The following is a 21,977-nucleotide window of genomic DNA, read 5'->3' on the forward strand; positions in this document are numbered from 1 at the left end:
CGCAATCGGTCGTGTATATACCGCACTCGGCTGTAGCCGCGCAACCAGCATAAACAGCCCAAGTGGCCTAGCATCGGTACATCGTACACTGTCAACAAGACCATGTTATTTCTATCGACAGTGGAATTACATTGCAAATGAACTATGGGTTCGACTTGGCCTCTCTCTGTATATATATATTGTCAAGGTTTACTACCGATAATCAAATCAAGTGAATCATTTAAATTAAGAAAATGGCATGCCTCGTATACTTCCATATACTGCCTCTATAATAGAGCAAGTCAGATAAAATACATAAAAATGTAGTTCCGTTTATAATCAAAAACTGCCCTGTCCGATCCGTACGTTATCTTGACAGTCGCATTTTCTAAACAAAATCTTGTCAAAATTCATCTTCCATAAATCCAATAACAATGTACCAAAAAATACCTCTATATCAAAAAATTAATACTGTAAATCAGATCGATAATAACAGTGTTTTATAATATTAACAGCTCTCAAGTGCTCTTCGCCAAGTATTATGTGATCTTGAAAGGAAATGGACACTATTGGTAATTACTCAAAATAATTGTTAGCATGTAAAAACTTATTCGGTAACAAGCAATGGAGAGCTCTTAAAGTATAAACATTGTGACAAACGGCTACCTCTGAAGTAACGTAGTTTTTGAGGAAGAAGTAATTTCTCTCTAAAATATTTGAATTGAATTCGAGACCTCAGCTGAGGTCTCGAATTCAAGCATCTGAAAGCATACAACTTGTGCGTCAACGGTGTTTTTCTTCCATTCTCTCGCAACTTCGACGACCCATTGAGCTCAAATTTTCTCAGGTTTATTATTTTATGCATATGCATATGAGAAGACTGGTCTTTGACAATTACCAGAGGTGTCCAGTGCCTTTAACTTGTGAAGTAATTTCCAAAATGTTTTGGGTTTTCTCTTCTAGAATTTGTAATAATAGGCCCCGGGAATAGAAGTTGACCACGTTGTTTGTGGTTCACGCAGCAAGCACCTTTGTTCACCATGTTTCCTCGGGCTTGCAAGCTTTAAGTAGTACACGGCAAAATTATGTAGAAATGTTTGACAAGAATTTACAAGGGACCCTGGACACACAGCCATTATTTACACCCTGCTACAAATTACAAGGGACCCTGGCTCAATTACTCCCGTGTGAAAGGGGCATAAGCGTAGGGGTTTAACCCTGGTGTTTCTGGTCCACATTGCAAGCACACTTGTGTATACAGAGTCCTCAGGCTTGAGCTTGGTTATGTTCACTTTGTGAGGCATATGGTTCCATAAATAAAATAGCATAAATAGTATTGTTAAAGTTGCATGGCCCAATTGTTTTGGGTTGGGGTGTTTGTTTCTCTCTTTCTCTGAACGAATTTTAACAGATGGTGCTTCATCGAAAAGAAAACACATGTTTTGCATATTGCCCTCAGACAATGCACTAAAAACGTGCAACATGCAAATTGTTTGTTTATACATTGCTGATGGACGTGGGATAATATCTGGATCCGACACTTATTTGTGTTAGTTTTGATTAATCTATTTATAATTGGAGGTTGTTTGTACTTTGGTTTTGATCGTGCAGTAGGCCTACTTTAAAAGAAAGCCAGTATGACTTTCTCGAATCTATTATAAGCCTTACCAGCTTTTTAAAATTTAAAATCAAACTTATATTATTATTTAATTCATGCTTTCTCCAGAAGACGATCAGAGCATACTGATCGAAACGTCAACTCATTTAGAGATAGTCATTATGGCGTTACTGCAAACCTTTCCATGTTAAATAATTTATTATGGGTTTTTTCTTAGGTGGGTGTGGTTTCATAATTTTAAATTAATCATTAAGTGGGACCTGGATGATTTTGATTTAAAACTTTTAGAATTTTAGGTATACAGATATAATATTAATGTGATATCTATAAATAGTAACTGACGTGCGAGCAGTGTGTGTTGGAGCATCAAGCTGGCTGGCGCTTTTGTCACGGCCGAGTCACTGAAATGCCAAGGTTCGAATCACCGCCATGACACTTATGTTCCCCCAGTACGAAACAACTTTTGAAAAGTAAACACTTTTGAAAGTAAAATCAAAACTCAGTTGACCTTAAATTTTATATTAGGACCTCGAATGCTACCTACGGGGAAAACATTCAAACCAGGAAAGGAAAATAATCATTATACAATGTAAAATCAGTGTTGGGAGTTTAAACACATATTGTACCCACGTTTTAAACTTGTTTAAATGCTATAAACATGCTTTTGACACCTGCTCAAATCATTTTTAGCGTGCAAACTCACATGAGAATCTAAACATGTTTAAGGTTACACAAACTGTTAGTAACAAAAGTCAAAATGTGTTGAAAATCTAACTGTTTTTAGAATGTACGCGCGCAGTTTTAAAGGAACACGTTGCCTTGGACCGGTCGAGTTGGTCTGTGAAAAGCGTTTATAACCGTTTGTTACAGAATGCATATGGTTGGAAAGATGTTTTAAAAGTAGAATACAATGATCCACACAAACATGCCTCGAAATTGCTCACATAAATGGCCGACCATGTTAGTTCGCAAAGTAAAAGGAAAACCGCGCAATTTCGAGGCAAATTTGTGTGGATCAATGTATTCTACTTCTAAACCATCTTTCCAACCATATGTAATATATAACAAACGGTTACAAACGCTTTTTATTATACCAACTCGTCCGATCCAAGGCAACGTGTTCCTTTAAAGTCGTGTTTTCAGGCTCGTTAGTTAAGACCACCGCTACTATATTGGCCAATTAATAAAGCCACAACCTGTTGATTGATGATATTGGTGCCCCACAGTTTAATTATGACGTTCAGATATTATTTTGTTGCTGCTATTTATAGCATGACCTAGTTTTCTGCCCACCAAAGCGTGATTTCCCATGCCTGGCCAATATATTTCCAAATAATTTCTACATTGCGTTTAATTCCTTTATTATTAAAAAACAAAAACAGGCCATAAGCCGTTTTGAGATCATGGGCCCATAATAGAACTGCTTAAGCAGAAACCATTTCTGAACAATTTTCTGCTTTGTAGAAATTAGCAGGATACCAGTCACAAATGTGACTAAGGAGTTTGGCTGGTAACCTTAATTTGGTAAGCACAATTTGTTTATGCTTAGCTACTTTTCCTGCTCTGAGAAATTGGGTCATGGTAGACACAACAAATGACACTACAAGGTTCTGATAAAATCTGTACACACGCAGTAAACATATGTGTGTTTTTACTTCCAAGTCAGACTATCTCACAAATAGTGGCATATCATCAAAATACATGCGGACGATCGGATGCAAACGGAAACTACGGTGCTGTTAAAGGCACTGGACATTTTTGGCAATTGCTAAAACTAATATTAAAGGAACACGTTGCCTTGGATCGGACGAGTTGGTCTATAAAAAGCATTTGTAACCGTTTGTTATAAAATGCATTAGGTTAGAAAGATGTTTTAAAAGTAGAATACAATGATCCACACAACATTGCCTCGAAAATGTGTGGTTTTCCTTTCCTTTGCGAACCAACACGGTCGGCCATTTATGGGAGTCAAAAAGTTGACTCCCATAAATGGCTGACCGTGTTAGTCGACGAGGTAAAAGGAAAACCGCGCAATTTCGAGGAATGTTTGTGAGGATTATTGTATTCTACTTTTACAACATCTTTCCACCCATATGCATTTCGTAACAAACGGTTACAAATGCTTTTCAAAGACCAACTCGACCGATCTAAGGCAACGTGTTCCTTTAAGCATAAAAGTGTTGTTTCTACCATGTCTAACAACAGCTCTCCATTGCTCGTTACCAAGTAGGTTTTTATGCTAACATTTATTTTGAGTAGGTACCAAATGTGTCCAGTGCCTTTAAGAAGTGACACTTGGGGATACTGTTGTTCTGATGTCAATTAGGCCTACGGCACATTCGAAAAATGTGTAAGAACACTGATGGCAAACATAATATACAAAAATGTGGAAAAAGCACGGGTACAAAGATTAAACGCCACTCTCAATTTGCAAACTGTGTCTGAATGCACGGCTTTCATAAGGGTCTTTATATAAAAACTGTTTTCGATGTTGGGTTGACAGGATGTTATGCGATGTGTTTTTTGCGCTGTAAAAAGGTATAACTTGTGATGGTTGAAATATATTATAATGGCAATAGATTTGTGATGGATAAAGTAAATAGACCGGCAGCCCAGAGCACTTTGGTTAAAGGAACGAGGTACCAATATTTAACTACGGGAACGTTTACTGGATAACCTGACATAATCAGATATGGATGTCTGCCGGGGACCCCCCGCTGCATGTGGCGCATGGACCCCCAACAAAGAGGCAAAATAATGGGCTGGATCAAACATTCTAGGTACCACATGAAACCAAGTGGAAATGGTCATTAACATCATGCTTAGTAAACAAAATCAACCGCCAGACAAATTTTCTGCTGCATTAGGCCTGCCAGACACCCCCTTCCCCAAATATTTAGTGTACAAACCTATGGGTTGAAAATTACCAGTTGTCAAATTACCTCAGATTTACATGAAACTTTGTTTAACTGTTCCACTATGGCTAAAATGAACACAAACCAAAAATTAAATCCATACTCCATGTCGTTTCTGAGATACAGCCTCTTACAATATACTAAAATCTCCCCCTTTTGGAGCTCCGCCCCCGGCCGACACCGCGCGTCGTGGTGGTATTCTTTCAAACGTTAAGCCCGTAATTTAATAACGACACCAGCTTTGCGGCTGAAAGGTGTATACTATTTAAGTTATGGCCCTTGAGTCATAATTTGGCTGCATTGGGCCTACCAGACACCCCCACCCCCGGGGTTCAACATCGGAGGAACGACCTAAAACCAAGTTGAAATTACCAAGGCCTTTTGCACTATTCTTAACACAAGACATTATCAGGCGCCGAACAAATGTTTTGCCCGGCAGACACCTCCCTTACCCGGGTTAAACATCAAAGGAATCACCTGAAACCAAGTAACGACCAAACACTATTCTTTGACGTCCAGTATCAATCACCACCAGACGAACGTTTTGCTGCATTTGGCCCGGCAGACACAGCTCCCTTCCCCGGGTTAAACATCAGAGGAACCACTGAAACCAAGTTGAAATGTGACCAATACAATATTATTCTTAATACAAGTATCAACTGCCAGATATCAACTGCCAGACGAAAGTTTTGTTGCATTTGGCCCGGCAGAAAACTCCCCCCCCCCCCCCCCCCCCGGGTTAAACATCAGAGGAACCCCCTGAAACCAAGTTGAAATGACCAATAACAATATTCTTAATACAAACGGAAGTGTCAACCGCCAGACATTTTTATGATTCTTCATTGGGCCCGGCAGACACCTCCCCAACCCCGGGTTAAACTTCAAAGGAACGACCTAAAACCAAGTTGAAATTACCAATAACAATATTCTTAAACCAAGGGGGTGGGGTGTCTGGCGTGCCCAATGCACCAATTTTTTGTCTGGCGTGTTATGATACTTGTATTAAGAAGAGTGTAAATTGGTCATTTCAACTTGGTTTGAAGTGGTTTCTCTGATGTTAACCCGGGGAGGGAAGGTGTCTGCCGGGCCCAATGCAGCAAAACTTTCGTCTGGTGATTGGTACTGGTATTAAGAATATTGTTATTGGTCATTTCAACTTGGTTTCAGGTGGTTCCTCTGATGCGTAAAACCCGGTGTGGCGGTTTCAGTTTTCCGCCGTATTCAGTTTTCCGGGACTCAGTAAAGCATAACAGTATTGACTTCTTTCGGTTGCTGCGCGCAGGTGTCGCATGACGCTATGTTACCGTATTTGGTCATTCGGAAAACTGAACACGGCGGAAAGTTGAAACCGCCACACCGGGGGAGTGGGGTTGTCTGCCGGGCCCAATGCAGCAAAACTGTTGTATGGCAGTTGATAATGGTGGTAAGAATATTGTTATTGGTCATTTCAACTTAATTTCAGGTGGTTCCTTTGATGTTTAACCCAGGGGGGAGGGGAGGTGTCTGCCAGGCCCAATGCAGCAAAACTCTTGTCTGGCAGTTGATACTGGTATTAAGAATATTATTGTTATTGGTCATTTAAACTTAATTTCAGGTGGTCCTTTGATGTTTACCCCGGGGACGGGGAGGTGTCTGTCGGGCCCAATGCAGCAAAACTGTTGTCTGGCAGTTGATACTTGTATTAAGAATATTGTTATTGGTCATTTCAACTTAATTTCACTTGGGGCCTTTGATGTTTACCCCGGGGGAGGGGAGGTGTCTGCCGGGCCCAATGCAGCAGTTGATACTGGTATTTAGAATATTGTTATTGGTCATTTCAACTTAAATTCAGGTGGTTCCTTTGATGTTTACCCCGGGGGAGGGGAGGCATCTGTCGGTCCCAATGCAGCAAAACTGCTGTCTGGCAGTTGTCACTTGTATTAAGATTATTGCTATTGGTCATTTCAACTTGGTTTCAGGTGGTTCCTTTGATGTTTAACCCGGGGAGGGTATATGTGTCTGTCGGGCCGCGCCCAATGCAGCAAAACATTGTCTGGCGGCTGATATTGTCTTCTGTTAAGAATTGTGCATTAGGACTATTGGTAATTTCAATTTGGTTTTAGGTTGTTCCTCCGATGTTTTACCCCGGGGGTGGGGGTGTCTGTCAGGCCCAGTGCAGCCAAATTATGACTCAAGGGCCACAACTTGAATAGCATACAATTTTTAGCCACACAGCTGGTGTCGTTATTAAATTACGGGCTCTTAACATTTGAAAAGAATATCACCACGACGCGCGGTCGTTCGGGGGCGGAGCGCCAAAAGGGGGAGATTTTAGCATTTTTTAAGAGGCTGTATCTCGGAAACGATATGGAGTATGGATTTAATTTTTGGTTTGTGTTCATTTTAGCCATAGTGGAACAGTTAAACAAAGTTTCATGTAAATCTGAGGTAATTTGACAACTGGTGAATTTCAACCCATAGGTTTGTACACTAAATATTTGGGGGAGGGGGTGTCTGGCAGGCCTAATGCAGCAGACAATTTGTCTGGCGGTTGATATTTTTTACTAAGCATGATGTTAATGACCATTTCCACTTGATTTCATGTGGTACCTAGAATGTTTGATTCAGCCCATTATTTTGCCTCTTTGTTGGGGGTCCACGTGCTACACACAGCGGGGGGTCCCTGGCAGACATCCATATCTGACTATGTCAGGTTATCCACTAAATGTTCCTGTACTCAAATATTGGTACCTCGTTCCTTTAACCAAAGTGCTCTGGGCTGCCGCTCTAAAACGAATATTACTGATATTCTCATTTGATCGCTTTGCTTTTTTTGCAACTATCTCTTCCGATACAATTTCAAATTTGATAAGGAAATTTGTATCTAATAAATCTACAGTTATAACAATTAATAATAACAAGTATAGCAGTTGATATTAAGGTCACCTTCTACGAATTCAACATTCGGAGAAAACTATCAAAAAATGAACACAGTCAAAAACATTTTTTACGGACGTCAATCGTCCTCAATTATTTGAAACACGTTTGTTATCACTGGCATTGCTCTTCTGTCTAGAACAACCTTCACCTTGCAGATTTGTGTGTGTGTATGTGTGTGTGTGTATGGGGGGGTTACAATCTAATTGTTAATTGTTTATAGACTTTCCACGGGTCGTTTTCTACACAACACCTGACTTTGTCGCCGTTCACTATTTATAGTAACGAGTCATGTATTCAATATGAAACGCGTAATAGCGTCTTGAATAGAGACAATAGTTTTGGTAAAGTGTGCAGTGCTGTACCAACTCACATGGGGAATGTAGTCAATGTAACTGCTATTACTCGTATTCTTTCCACGGGTCGTTTTGTAATATACACAATACCTGACTTTGTCTCCGTTCACTATTTATAGTAACGAGTTATGTATTCAATATGAATCGCGTAATAGCGTCTTGAATAGAGACAATAGTTCTGGTATAGAGTGCAGTGCTGTACCAACTCACATGGGGGATGTAGTCAATGTAACTGCTATTACTCGTATTCTTTCCACGGGTCGTTTTGTACACAATACCTGACTTTGTCTCCGTTCACTATTTATAGTAACGAGTCATTCAATATGAAACGCGTAATAGCGTCTTGAATGGAGACAATAGCTTTGGTATTGTGTGCAGTGCTGTACCAACTCACATGGGGAATGTAGTAAATCAAACTGATATTGCTGGTAGACTTTCCACGGGTCGTTTTGTACACAACACCTGACCCAACGGTTCTTTTCAGAACCACCCCAACTCACTTAGAGATTGTTATTACATGGTGTTACCGCAAACTCTTCTATATCTTATCTCCACCATGCAAAGTTTCAAATCCTACTTAACACTGACTCCGTCGCCTTTCACTATTGAATCGCATGATAACGTTATGAATGGAGACTATTGTTCTGTGTATCAAGGCACAGGGAGAATGTGATACCATGGAGCACAATGGAAAGTAGGGCATGGAAAGTAGCAATCCATGTATACATACACTCCGGGATGTTTGAGTTGCAAATTAATATATAAATGGATGTGTTTTTTTCTGCTTACCTCGCAGAAGAATTTCGAGGCCGGCCTCTCGTAGAAATGGGCGAAGATGATCCTTGCGTCGTGATTCTGATGGGGGTCGAAGGAGGGAAAAGTAATCAATATTTTCATTCTTTCAAAAAACATTCAACAATGACCCCCTCCATTTAGGAACTGTTAGTGTGATTTCAGGTGAGATTTTCCACCATCCTTTCGTCCTTCGCAATATAGAATTCAATTTATGTTTGCAACCTGTGCCCGTCATGGCGGATTACCCTATATTTTCCAAAGTGGAAAGCTGGAGACCATGCATGTTCATACGCTGCTCCTAAATTGTGTATAACGCCAAAACCTCATTCATTGGCTAATGCGACCTCCCACTTCCAAGTTTTAAACAAATTCCTAAAATCTTGTATTTCCTGCAAGCTATATGTGGAGCTGCGGCGTGTTAAATACACTGGACACTATTGGTAATTATCAAAGACCAGTATTCTCACTTGGTGTATCTCACGGATGCATAAAGTATTACAAACCTGTGAAAATTTGAGCTTAATTGGTCGTCGATGCTGCGAGATAATGATAAAGAAAAAACACCATTGTCACACGAAGTTGTGTGCTTTTAGATGCTTCATTTCGAGACCTCAAATTCTAAATCTGAGGTCTCGAAATCAAATTCGTGGAAAAATACTTCTTTCTCAAAAACTACGTTACTTCAGAGGGAGCTGTTGCTCACAATGTTTTATACTATCGAACTCTCCACCATTACTCGATACCAAGTAAGATTTTACGCTTAAAATTATTTTGAGTAATTACCAATAGTGTCCAGTGCCTTTAAATCAGACCTTATGGCACCATGTAATGGTTTACAATCGGCTGTGGTGCGATATGCAGCCAATCCAGCAATGAAAACCGGGGCGAACCCCTTCTCTTTAAAATAATAGTCGATATTTATATAGCGCTTTATATACCCGAAGGGTGTCTCAACTGCATTTATTAATGATATGTGTTCCTTTACGTGTATTACACAACACACGGGACCTACGGCTTTCAGTCCCATCCGAAGATCGCAGCAATATAAGTTGTGGATATAGTATTCTCAACGCTCTTATAAGAGCCAAACGTGAAGAGAGAAGACAGTGAAGCGGTTTTTAGATGTTGGGGGAAAACCACAGAGAATTATTTCATGGAAAACCCACGCGGTGAAGTAGGGATTGAAAACCCAATTCATATGGTGCCTCTGTTGGGTGGGATTCGAACCGAGGTACAAGAGGTTGAAGGCGAGGCAAGACACCAGTACACTTTAGTGTACTACTAAACCACACTCTGCTGATCAGAAACACCCTAGACTTGATGACAAGTCGTTGTCGCTGCCCCCAACACACATTCTGCCGTTCATGCAACAGTCACAGTGCGATTATCGTTCATGCAACGGTCGTGGGTAGCGCGTGACAAGGTCAGACTGATGACTCACACACATACTGGGATCTGTGTGTACCGCCCCGTAACTTCACCGCGCTTAACAATTACCGACTTGATTTCAAGACTAGAAACACCCGAGCTTTTGAGTCCGGTGTTCTTTTTCGCTCGACACGCCAATATAATTAAATTAATTCAACGAATGGACTCACCTGAAGGTTTTTAATTTGCGCTTGATGCTGGTCTTTATCTGTAATTGCCTCTACAGTCAGTATGGTTATCCCTCCGTTAGTCAACGTGTACTCAAGATCAAGAATGTTCTGTTACAAAGATACATGTGTGATGTCGGTCATTAGCAATTTAGCAATTCTTCTACTATACAGCATTCATTTGAAAACTCTCGGAGTTTATCAACCAGAGAAATATTTCCCCATTGAAGCCCATAGATTATAAAGCACAGTACCGATCCTGCAAAGAAATATTTCCCCCTGAAAGCTCACTGATTCTAAAGTACATGACCAGTACCCATCATCCGGATAACTATTTAATAATAATAATATCGAAGTCTTATAGTAGCACACGTATCTACCAAAGAAGGTACTCAAGGCGCTGAGATATACAAACTTTCAGAAAGGTAGGTTATTACAGAGATAAATTCTGAGACCCAATTATTTAGCACCTTATAAGGGTTTACAAGGTGCTACGGCGCATACATCAGCCATTTACCTCCGAAGAAAGCACACTGATTATAAAGTTCATACCAACACCAATGATCCAGATTAGTATTTCCATCTGAAAGCTCACTGATAATTATAAAGTACACACCAGTGCAGTACCGATCCTCCAGTGAAATTTTCCCGTCTAAAACAAGCTCATTGATTCTAAAGTTCATACCAATACCAATGATTCAGATAAATATATCCATCTGAACGCTCACTGATAATTATAAAGTACACACCAGTGCAGTACCGATCCTCCAGAGCAATATTCCGTCTAAAGAAAGCTCATTGATTCTAAAAGTCATACCAGTAGGCCTACCGATCCCTAGAGAAATATTTCCCTCTGAAAACTCACTGATTATATTATAGTGCATACCAGTACCAATCATCCATAGAAATATTTATATCTGAAAGCTCACTGATAATTATATTCAAGTACCGATCCTTCAGAGAAATATTTACCTCTGAATAAAATAGCACTAATTCTAAAGTTCATACCAGTAGGCCTACCGATCCTCCAGAGAAATATTTACCTCTGAATAAAATCGCACTAATTCTAAAGTTCATACCAATAGGCCTACCGATCCTCCAGAGAAATATTTACCTCTGAATAAAATCGCACTAATTGTAAAGTTCATACCAGTAGGCCTACCGATCCTCCAGAGAAATATTTACCTCTGAAAGCCCACTAATTAGTAAGTTTATACCAGTAGGCCCAACAATACAACGGGGAAATACTTCCATCTGAGAGCTTACTGATAATTGTAAAGTACACACCAAAAGCAATCCGCAAGAGGAAAAATATCCCTCTGAAGAAAGTTCACTGATTGTAAGTTTATACCGATACCGATCCTCCAGAGAAATATTTCCATCTGAAAGCTAACTGATTATAAAGTTCCCACATACGCATCCTCCAGCGAAATATTTTCCACCTGAAACACTGTTGAAAACCAAAGACATGCTGGCCTTTGAAGATTTGGGGGAATGAATTTACTCTAATTTGTTATAAGACATCTGCTAAATTAAAGTATTTTCGAGGGGGATACACGGGATTGCACCGTGTGGTAATATACCTATCATGCTGCCTCCATCTTGGTCATGCTCCTTGTATCAAATAACAATAATGAATGCTTATAATCATTTTGCAAATAGGAACCACACTATTTTGTTTTCCAGTGGTTACATTGATACCAATGAGGAAAATTCAAGATGGCTGCACCATGATAAAGGTCTATAATGACGTGGCGGTAAAACAAACACAATCATGCACTGCGAAACTGGGGTGTTCAAATTGACACAATGGGTGTCACGATGATAGATTCCACCAAAATAGAATTTAATATACAACGTAGACAAAGTGTTAATATAACACTACTTTGTGCCAACACGATTGGATTGGCGTTATTTTTACACACTTTGGTGTTTAATTCTCTCTTTAATACTGTCTATAGTAATGTACGTCAACGCACAACTTAGAATTTGTCTGGAGGATGCGTATGTGGGAACTTTATAATCAGCGAGCTTTCAGATAGAAATATTTCTCTTGAGGATCGGTATTGGTATGAACTTACAATTATTGAACTTTCTTCAGAGGGATTTTGTTTTCCTCTTGCGGATTGCTTGTGGTGTGTACTTTACAATTATCAGTAAGCTTTCAGATGGAATTATTTCTCTGTGGTATTTTTTTTATTACCTATTCTTGAGTATGGGCTGCCTGCATGGTGCCCATATACTACAACAGTTTCAGCAAAACTTGAACGTGTCCAAAGGACAGCTATGAGGATGTTCCTTAGGCAACAACGAGGTGCAATGTCGTACGAGGACAGACTCAAAACTCTAAACTGGCAAACGCTTGAATCCAGACGACAAAGACTCATTGTGCAATTCACCACTAGTTGTTTATTTGGTTTAATTAATTGTCCCATCATCAACTTGAATACCTCTGTCAATACCCGACAAACCGATACACTCGTATTCAACCATTTGTATGGTAGAACCCTCAGCCTAAAAAACACTTCAGTTCATTCTTTCCCTCGTGTTTGGAGCGGTCTGCCAACAAATATCTGCAACTCCCTCACCCTCGATTCATACAATTGTTTTAAAAGATACATGTGTCAGCACTTCCAGAACCTGTAGAGTTTGTCCAAATTGTTTTTTATTTGTCTGTTGATAAAGATTAGCCCTTTTCTTAATTTCTATATTTTTATTTCCTCATTTGTTCATTGTTTTTAGGTCAGCTTTTTTAAACTCAAATGTGCACTTCCAAATAATCTTGCTACATATAAATAGGTTTTTCTTAACATATACATATTTATTTTGTTCTTAATATTTATAATATTTTCCAAAGTTTATCTTTACTGTTTTTAAATGTTTGTTAAAGATTCTATTGCTATTTTAAAGGAACACGTTGCCTTGGATCGGACGAGTTGGTCAAAACAAAAGCGTTTGTAACCGTTTTTTATAAAATGCATATGGTTGAAAGATGTTTTAAAAGTAGAATACAATGATCCACACAAGTTTGCCTCGAAATTGCGTGGTTTTCCTTATACTGTGCGAACTAACATGGTCGGCCATTTATGGTAGTCAAAATTTTGACCCCCATAAATGGCCGACGTGTTAGTCGACGAGGTAAAAGGAAAACCACGCAATTTCGAGGCATGTTTGTGTGGATCATTGTATTCTACTTTTACAACATCTTTCTACCCATATGCATTTTATAAAAAACGGTTACAGACGCTTTTCAAAGACCAACTCGACCGATCCAAGGCAACGTGTTCCTTTAAGATTGGATTGATAGGCTTTCGAGTCACAGTGGTTAGGTTCACTTGTATTAATCCTGGCCATCTTAGAATGGGCTTGCTGTCTGTTTTTATAATTGTCTTGCTTGATTGCCAGTGCTCTGTCTCATTCAATCATTGGCTTACAATTGTTCTAGGCGTCATAAGTTTACACTCATTGTTTCTTATACTGTTATCTTTCTTTAGTATGGTAATATTGTATCTTGTACTGTTTGTTGAAATCTTGGCCGAATAAATAATAATAATAATAATAATAATAATAATAATAATAATAATAATAATAATAATAATAATAATAATAATAATAATAATAATAATAATAATAATAATAATAATAATAATAATAATAATAATAATAATAATAATAATAATAATAATAATAATAATAATAATAATAATAATAATAATAATAATAATAATAATAATAATAATAATAATAATAATAATAATAATAATAATAATAATAATAATAATAATAATAATAATAATAATAATAATAATAATAATAATAATAATAATAATAATAATAATAATAATAATAATAATAATAATAATAATAATAATAATAATAATAATAATAATAATAATAATAATAATAATAATAATAATAATAATAATAATAATAATAATAATAATAATAATAATAATAATAATAATAATAATAATAGTAATAATAATAATAATAATAATAATAGTAATAATAACTGTGTAATCTTTAATAACCCAGATTTTGCAGCGTGTACATTTTTAAAAACTGAAGTTACTAACATCAATGGTTTTAAACAATTCCCATTTTAATCTGGTACTTTTTAATTTCGAATTCCCAGATTTCAAAAAGAGGCACCTGGAGACATGGGCGTTATTGGGGAAAGGGTAAGTACCCTCATGTGCCTCCTCGACTACGCCTCTCCTTTACGCTGTTGACCTAGATTTGTTCATCCCTTGGTCGATACCCATCGAGTGTCTGTGGGGTGTCTGCTCCTCAGCAAGGGGGATAATAACAACAAGACTTCAAATAGGCAATCAATGCTTGGCCCTTTCCCACTCCAAGAACACCACACCTGCCATCCTGCTTTGTCGACTAGGCGAAATTTCATTGAGCTGCCTATAAGCAGAAAATCTCTGCTTAGCAAAGGTGTGTAAGATACCAGTCACATATTGTTGTGTAGGGATTTGAAAAACTATATGGACTGACGCACTTTGAAGAAAGGGATTTTTTTCCTTAAAGGCAGTGGACACTATTAGTAATCACTCAAAATAATTATTAGCATAAAACCTTTCTTGGTGACGAGTAATGGGGTGAGGTTGATGGTATAACCATTTAGCCGCTGGACCGCCCATCAGCCACCTAAAGTGATACACTGTCCAATGCGGTATAGGAGGAAACCTCGCTATAGCTTTTGTTTGTAGAAAAAAAAAGAAACATCAAAATAAAACTAGATAGTCATTAATAGGTCTACGCATTGGTGAATCCATCTAGTTTTTATAGATCATTATTGATTCATCCCTTCACAGTTGACTTGTCGAAGCTAATGATGATGAAATAATTTTAGCTCCTACCCAACAAAACGCTCATTTTAAACACAAAGGAAACTGTATTTTTATCATTTATGGTGATATTGTCGAAAACTAACGCCTTCGCAAATAATCAGCATTGAGCCAGATAAAAGCCTTGAAAAGCTATTGTGTCCATTTTATCATTATACAAAAATAATCGCCATAAATATTACCGCAGGCGTTTAACGAGGGGGTTTATTGTGTGTCCCCCCCCCCCCCCCCCCCCCATTGAGGACTTGTACAAATATCACCGAAAGGGTCACAAATTGTGCATTTATTTATAAATAATCAGCCTTGGAAAATGTTGAACTATGATTCCAGTAGTTTACGGCAAGAATCTTGAAAAATCATTTCGGCAAACTCGGGCGGTGCAGGGACTAGAGGGCTAAAACATTGTGTGAAACGGCTCCCTCTGAAGTGCCATAGTTTTCGAGCAAGAAGTAATTTCCACAGATTTGATTTCGAGACCTCAGATTTAGAACTTGAGGTCTCGAAATCAACCATCTAAACGCACACAACTTCGTGTGACAAGGGTGTTTTTTCTTTCATTATTATCTCGCAAGTTCGATGACCGATTGAGCTCAAATTTTCACAGGTTTGTTATTTTATGCATATGTTGAGATTCACCAAGTGTGAAGGCTAGTCTTTGACGATTACCAATAGTGTCCACTGCCTTTATGTGTACATAACAGAGGAATGTCCACAGACTGCAAAACAGAGCTCAATTTGGTAAGTCCACATAGTGTTTCAAGTCCCTTGTAAAAGACCTTTATCATGGTGGAGCCGTCTCGAATTTCCACATTGATATAACAAAACCGAGGCTGGAAGAACAAAGTAGTCTGGTTCCTATTTACAAAATGATTATTAGCATTCATTTTAGTTATTCGATACAAGGAACATGACCAAGATGGATGCAGCGTGATAACGGTATTATACGTGGACCTCTTTTTGTTCTCACAATGTCCACACATCGAATGTGCAGCTTCAAAACACTGTCGTTTTGACGCAAGGGAAAACTTACCGAGCGAAAGTACTCAATGTCTTCGAATACAATAGCGGCTTTCTTCCATCCCATTCTCTTCATTAGAGCCAGCCGAGGTTGGTTTAGATCGTCTTCCTTTATACCAAGGCGAATGGTGAGAGGAAAACGAGAATGGTCCAAAATGGTTGGTGAGCTAGCTAGGGTTGCCTGCAACGAGAGAAGAGGAAAGAGTTGGGTGATTAAACTTAGAACATTTAGTTTTAAAACAATATTAAGTCGCTGAACAGGCAAAGGCGGGAGTGGAATTTGTCGTATAACCTTACTTTTAAAAGCACACTGTTCATGTTGGAAAATATGTGGGTATGCTAGAGTTCGACGTGGAACCATCGCTAAGGCAACGAGTAAAGAGTGGGATGACAGGGTGATAACAACTAGATACAATCATGGGTACACTTTTTGTTACAAAGACACCAACTATTTGCAGATCTTGTATAAAATACTCTTTATCCATCATTGGCATACAAACTATTTTAAAATGATAATGAGATAACTGCTTCAGCAGTGATTTTCAAACTGTTGTCCATGTAAAATAGACACAAACAATGCGTACCCATGACTGTGGCTGTGGTACTATATAGAACACCGAGTGTACACTGAGTTTTAAAACAGTAGTCCGTTATTTTATGTTGCGGAAAACTAGAAGCATTATTCTTAAACCCGGCCTTACTTTGAAAAGTAAACTGTTCATGTTGGAAAACGGTCATGTTGGCATGGTATGCTAGAGTTTGACGGGGACGTTTCACAAACAAGAATGTTTTTGTTGTACAGAAGTTACCCCTTGCACCCCCACTACAATCCTCAAAAGAATTATTGACATTCCCAGAACACAATGAAGGCACTAAATACTAAACTCCACAGCGGTTCGGCCCATCGGAGAATTCCCGAGCGAGAATGACCTTATGACGTCATTTTGCATATGCTTGCATCTTTTAGACATGAAAATAGTAACAACCAGGTCCTAGTGGTTAGTCCACTCTTATGTAACAACTCCCCAAACCTGCTGCTACAAATGTACTTGAATAAAGAGGTCTGAAGCAGTGCTTGCATCTTTTAAACATGAAAATATAAACAACCAGGTCCCAGTGGTTAGTCCACTCTTATGTAACAACTCCCCAAACCTGCTGCTACAAATGTACTTGAATAAAGAGGTCTGAAGCAGTACTTGCATCTTTTAGACATGAAATCATTAACAATCAGGTCCTAGTGGTTAGTCCACTCTTATGTAACAACTCCCCAAACCTGCTGCGTGGGGGATCGTCGCGAACCGTGCCGGAATGTTCCGAGAGCACACGAAAAGTTCCGAACCGCTGTAGAGGTTAGTTTTTAGTGCCTTCCACAAAATGAGGGGTGTCCCATGCCTTATCGAGCACCAAATGAAGATGGGAAACTTTCCACCAAACCTCGGCTACGACTTGACATTCTTCATGTTAGAGCAGAACTTGAGTTATAACTGGAAATGAAAAATTTACAACAGTAACAAAACGGGGAAATATATTATAGTGTATTCCTGCACCACAGAAGTCAGCAACTATTACCTGGATGATGTTGTACTTGGACGCGACCTCATTGACGACGACAGCATCGCTGGAAAGCATCGGGCCCCATGACATCAGGATCGGAGGGTCGACATAAATAAAGTCATACAACAGCCGCAGGGCTAGGTCCGGTTTACCCTGTCAAAGATATTAAAACAAACATCAAAAGGTACCTCAGAGAGTTTAAAAACCACAATTTCTGAAGACGTTCACCGAAGTTTTTTCTGGTCGAATAAGGATTAAGGTATTTTTTTTTAATGGCAATAACTGCGTGGTAATGACCTTAGTTGGTGGATCCCCCCTATCGACAGCGACCAGCCACCAACCTTACTAAAACCGGCTAGCCGCAGCTCCTCTCAAAGTGTTGCCACTCAGGTGGGATTTGAACCCCCAACCCTGCATTCTAGAACAGAATGCCGATAGCCACAAGACCACTGAGGCATGCCCAGTGACAAAACCCTAGCTCGATTCCTGAAATTAGTAGCAGGTTTATACTACAACAATGATTGGATGTTGTAATTGGGATCGGTAAAACAAGTAATGACCATTTTATAAATTACCCTTTTATGTTTGCAAGCCATGAATTGCGCAGGACTTTTACATACACAATGGAACAACATGTTAACCAATTATGTATGCTCGACCAAGTCCAACCATTTCACCTCGTTAAATGAGAACCAAAAAAAAAAAACAGTAATCAATGAAATTGGCTTTTTCAAAACTAATTGTGTCATTGGCATCAATTACAAACAATTTGAATTAATAAAACAAAAGGGGCTTAGTTTTTTAATTTCATTGAGAGTCTCTTCGTTTTACTTAAGAAATAAAAACGTACATTAAAGGGATTGTATACGTTTGGTAGTTGGACCCTATATGTTTCAATTCTATATTATAATTGCAAAAATGGTAGCGTTTTGAGATAATTGCAAAAGTTTGTAGCGGTTTTGTCCACGCAGGAAGAAAAATCTGGTACTGCAATACATAATCTGAGAAACGTTACTGACAGTATCGCTTCTCGGCCTTAAAATTTCGGGGATTAGAGCGATATCAATGTTCATAACCGTAGTACTTCACGGTGAAAGTTTTTCAAAATGCATCATACTATTCATAGCTGCTACTTCTTACCAAGCAAGTTTGTATTGCCATTGATTTTCAGAGTCATTTCCAATGATTATACGAAAAAAAACATGACCATAAAAACTTACTTGATAACGGGTAATGGGGAGCTGTTGATAGTATAAAACATTGTGAGAAACGGCTCCCTCTGAAGCCACGTAGTTTTTCGAGAAAGAAGTAATTTTCCACGAATTTGATTTCGAGACCTCCGAATTAGATTTTGAGGTCTCGAAATCAAGCATATGAAAGCACACAACTTCGTGTGACAAGGGTGTTTTTTTCTTCTTTCATTATTATCTCGCAACTTCGACGACCAATTGAGTTCAAATTTTCACAGGTTTGTTATTTTTTGCATATGTTGAGATACACCAAGAGAGAAGACTGGTCTTTGACAATTAGTCAAAATCAGTGCCCTGGGGTGGATTTCACAAAGAATTAGGACTAGTCTTATCTCGATTTAGGACCAGTTCCTCGTCCTAACGTAGGACTATCCATGCAATTTGTATATCTCCTAGGACTAGTCCTAAGTTAGGACTAGTCCTAACTCTTTGTGAAATCGACACAAGTGTCTCTAAGAGACACTGGACTCAATCATTTGATTTGCCAAAGACCAGTATACAACTTGGGTGTATCCCAACATATGCATAAAATAACACAACTGAGAAACTTTTTACTCAACTGGTCATCGAAGTTGCACTAAATAATGAGAGAGAGAAACAAAATTGTTGCACAAGTTTAATATGTGTGCTTTTAATAGATGCAAACCAGAATGTTAAAAAGACTTCGGGCCTGAAGCCTCTCAAGATTTGAGTAAGAAATTACCTTTTTTTTTCACAATATTTTATACATCAACAGCTCTCCGTTGCTCATTTCCAGGTGTAGTAAGTTTTTATGGCAATAATTATTTTGCGTGCATAAAAATAGTGTCCAAAGCCTTTAAAGGATTCGGGTACTTTTTCAAAATGTCCACAGATTTACATTAAACTTACAGGGTTTTGAAGATAATGATAGTGGAAAGCTTCCCTTCAAATATTACTAACTAAGGTTGTGTAGTTTTTGAGAAATGAGTAAACCAAGTCAAAAAAATAGTTTTGGTCTCAAGAGACCAAAATTATTTAGCATATAAAATCCCCTTAACCAGTTATGATATTATACCAAAACCATAGCATAACTGGTTAATACGTTTTTACATGCTAAAACTGAGACGAAAATTATTACTTTTACTCATTTCTCCAAAACTACAGCATCTCAGTAAGTAAAATTTCAAGAGAAGCTTTCTACTAACATAATCTTCAAACTGTGTAAGTTTAATGTATATCTGTGGACATTGTGTTTTTGTTTGGAAAAAGTACATTATACCCTTTAAAGGTAGGGTCATAGATTGGTGTTGTTTTTTTTTCTTTTCAACGTCATGCTTGAACCCCTGCCGAGAGGGACCCGTTTGGTGGCAACGTCCCTCTGTTACGTTGTCACGTTGTCAATGCTGACAGGTTTTGTCTATAGGTTATAAGTGTTTGTTTTGCAATTTCCAATGATTTGTTTTATGCCTATACCATGTGTTGTTAAAATAAAAAGTCTATGTATTGGCTGAATTAATTTAAGCTTGTTTGGTTAACTAATTAAACTTCATAATTTGGTTTCATCTACCATTTGACAGACAAATTGTGTACAGTCCAATAAAGGATGCTGATATGGCAGAGTTTCGGGTCCTGACCCCTTCGAACATAAATAATAAATCTAATTGTGTGCTGCTGAACACCATTACTTTACTTGCGATGGGATAATGTGAAGATACCTGCATTAGTATGGGTGCAAAATATTAGGGTTTAAATATGAAGTACAATACGAGGCAGAAATTGGTTGGAAAAAGCAACCATGTGAACCTCAAGGGTTACCCTTGGTGATCGGGCATTTGTGTACGCTGCTTCAAAACTATGGAATATTTCCCTTCTTGTATTAGACAATCTTTTTCACTTAATGAATTTAAACAAACTTTTAATTCCTTCTTGATTTGTTTGTGATTTGTAAAAAAAAAACTCTTTATTTTTGATAATTCTGGTAATGAGTATAGGTGTTGCGCAATATAAATGTCAGTTATGCCCCACTAGGCCAAGGACATTTTGTATAGACAACTCGACCGTAAGAACTATCGATGCGTTAGACCACTCGGCCACGAAACGCTGTGCCAGGAAAAAGATATTGCTTTTAAAAATCATGCATGGGGTTATTAAATTTGGTTTCACCCTTACACCGATGTGTGTTAGCACTGTATACTCCGTACTTTCCCAAGTTCTGTGAAAACAAATCACAGGCATATTACGAAGGTGGGGTTCGAACCCATGTCTGTGGTTGTTTTTTGCACTAGAGGGGGGGGGGGTAAAATTTATGTTACTTTGATACTGCCTATATAATTTTGAACGGTTTGGGGGTTGAATAAAGACAAATTTACTAGAGTGGGACTCGAACCAACGATTAACTGCCTATAATTTTGATGTGAAAGATTATGATCTTCTCAAGAAAGCACCTTACCTCTGTCCAGTTGCCTCTTATCCGTAGTTCATATCCATCGAGTATACCGTCCAGATTATTGACGTGGTCTATTGCGGCATTCACCGTCTCTTCAACCCGGCCGAACACATGGTCCGTCTGGTAGGGGAACATACCCCCGATGTAGAGGGGTACCTTGACCGGGAGAGTCACGGCTCCGTGGTCCATGGTGGTAACGGTGATGTTCCCTGCAGCTGCCGCAGACGCGGGGTCTTCGGACGATTCATTATGAACTGAAGAACGAGTTGCAAGGACTAAGTACGGGAAAAATGCCAAAATTACAGCTGGTCTCATTTCAGTTGGTGTCTTTTTTACGGTGGATGCAAACTCACCAAACTACTACGAGAGAATTGTTGTGTCTTGATAGCAGAAATGATCTTGTGAGTTTTGGAAATAATTGTGAGTTTTGAATTGGATTGAAATATCTTCCCTGCGTAAAGATGAGGTAATATTTTGCTATGTTCTTGCCTGTACAAATCCACCGCCGTGTAGTGTGGTGTTCAGACTGGGGAGGTTCCACAAGGTGACCCGGCCAGAAATCGAACCCACGTCCTTTTTGTTATAGAGTAGGGCCTCAAAATGCGGCTCGTGGACCGAGCTTTGCCCGGTTACCGGTTTGATGCAACAATCCTTGTAATTTACTGTTATGATATACGTACAGCTTCAGATGTTTTCAGAAGGATGCTTCGCACAAACAA

General features: G+C 38.6%; 1 protein-coding gene across 1 annotated transcript in view; it reads right to left on the reverse strand.

Annotated features, from left to right (window-relative positions):
• LOC139937716 (gamma-aminobutyric acid type B receptor subunit 2-like) overlaps positions 1-21,573 on the reverse strand; it is a 42,554-nt gene extending 20,981 nt beyond the window's left edge. The window contains exons 1-5 of the mRNA XM_071933000.1: positions 21,262-21,573; positions 17,617-17,754; positions 16,061-16,228; positions 10,178-10,285; positions 8,574-8,639 (exon numbers count right to left, since the gene is read on the reverse strand). Coding sequence (XP_071789101.1) covers positions 8,574-8,639; positions 10,178-10,285; positions 16,061-16,228; positions 17,617-17,754; positions 21,262-21,573 — 792 coding nt within the window. The remainder of the gene's footprint in view (positions 1-8,573; positions 8,640-10,177; positions 10,286-16,060; positions 16,229-17,616; positions 17,755-21,261) is intronic.
• Positions 21,574-21,977: the final 404 nt, after the last annotated feature.

Source organism: Asterias amurensis, chromosome 5 (genome assembly GCF_032118995.1).
Source record: "Asterias amurensis chromosome 5, ASM3211899v1".
Classification (NCBI taxonomy): domain Eukaryota; kingdom Metazoa; phylum Echinodermata; class Asteroidea; order Forcipulatida; family Asteriidae; genus Asterias; species Asterias amurensis.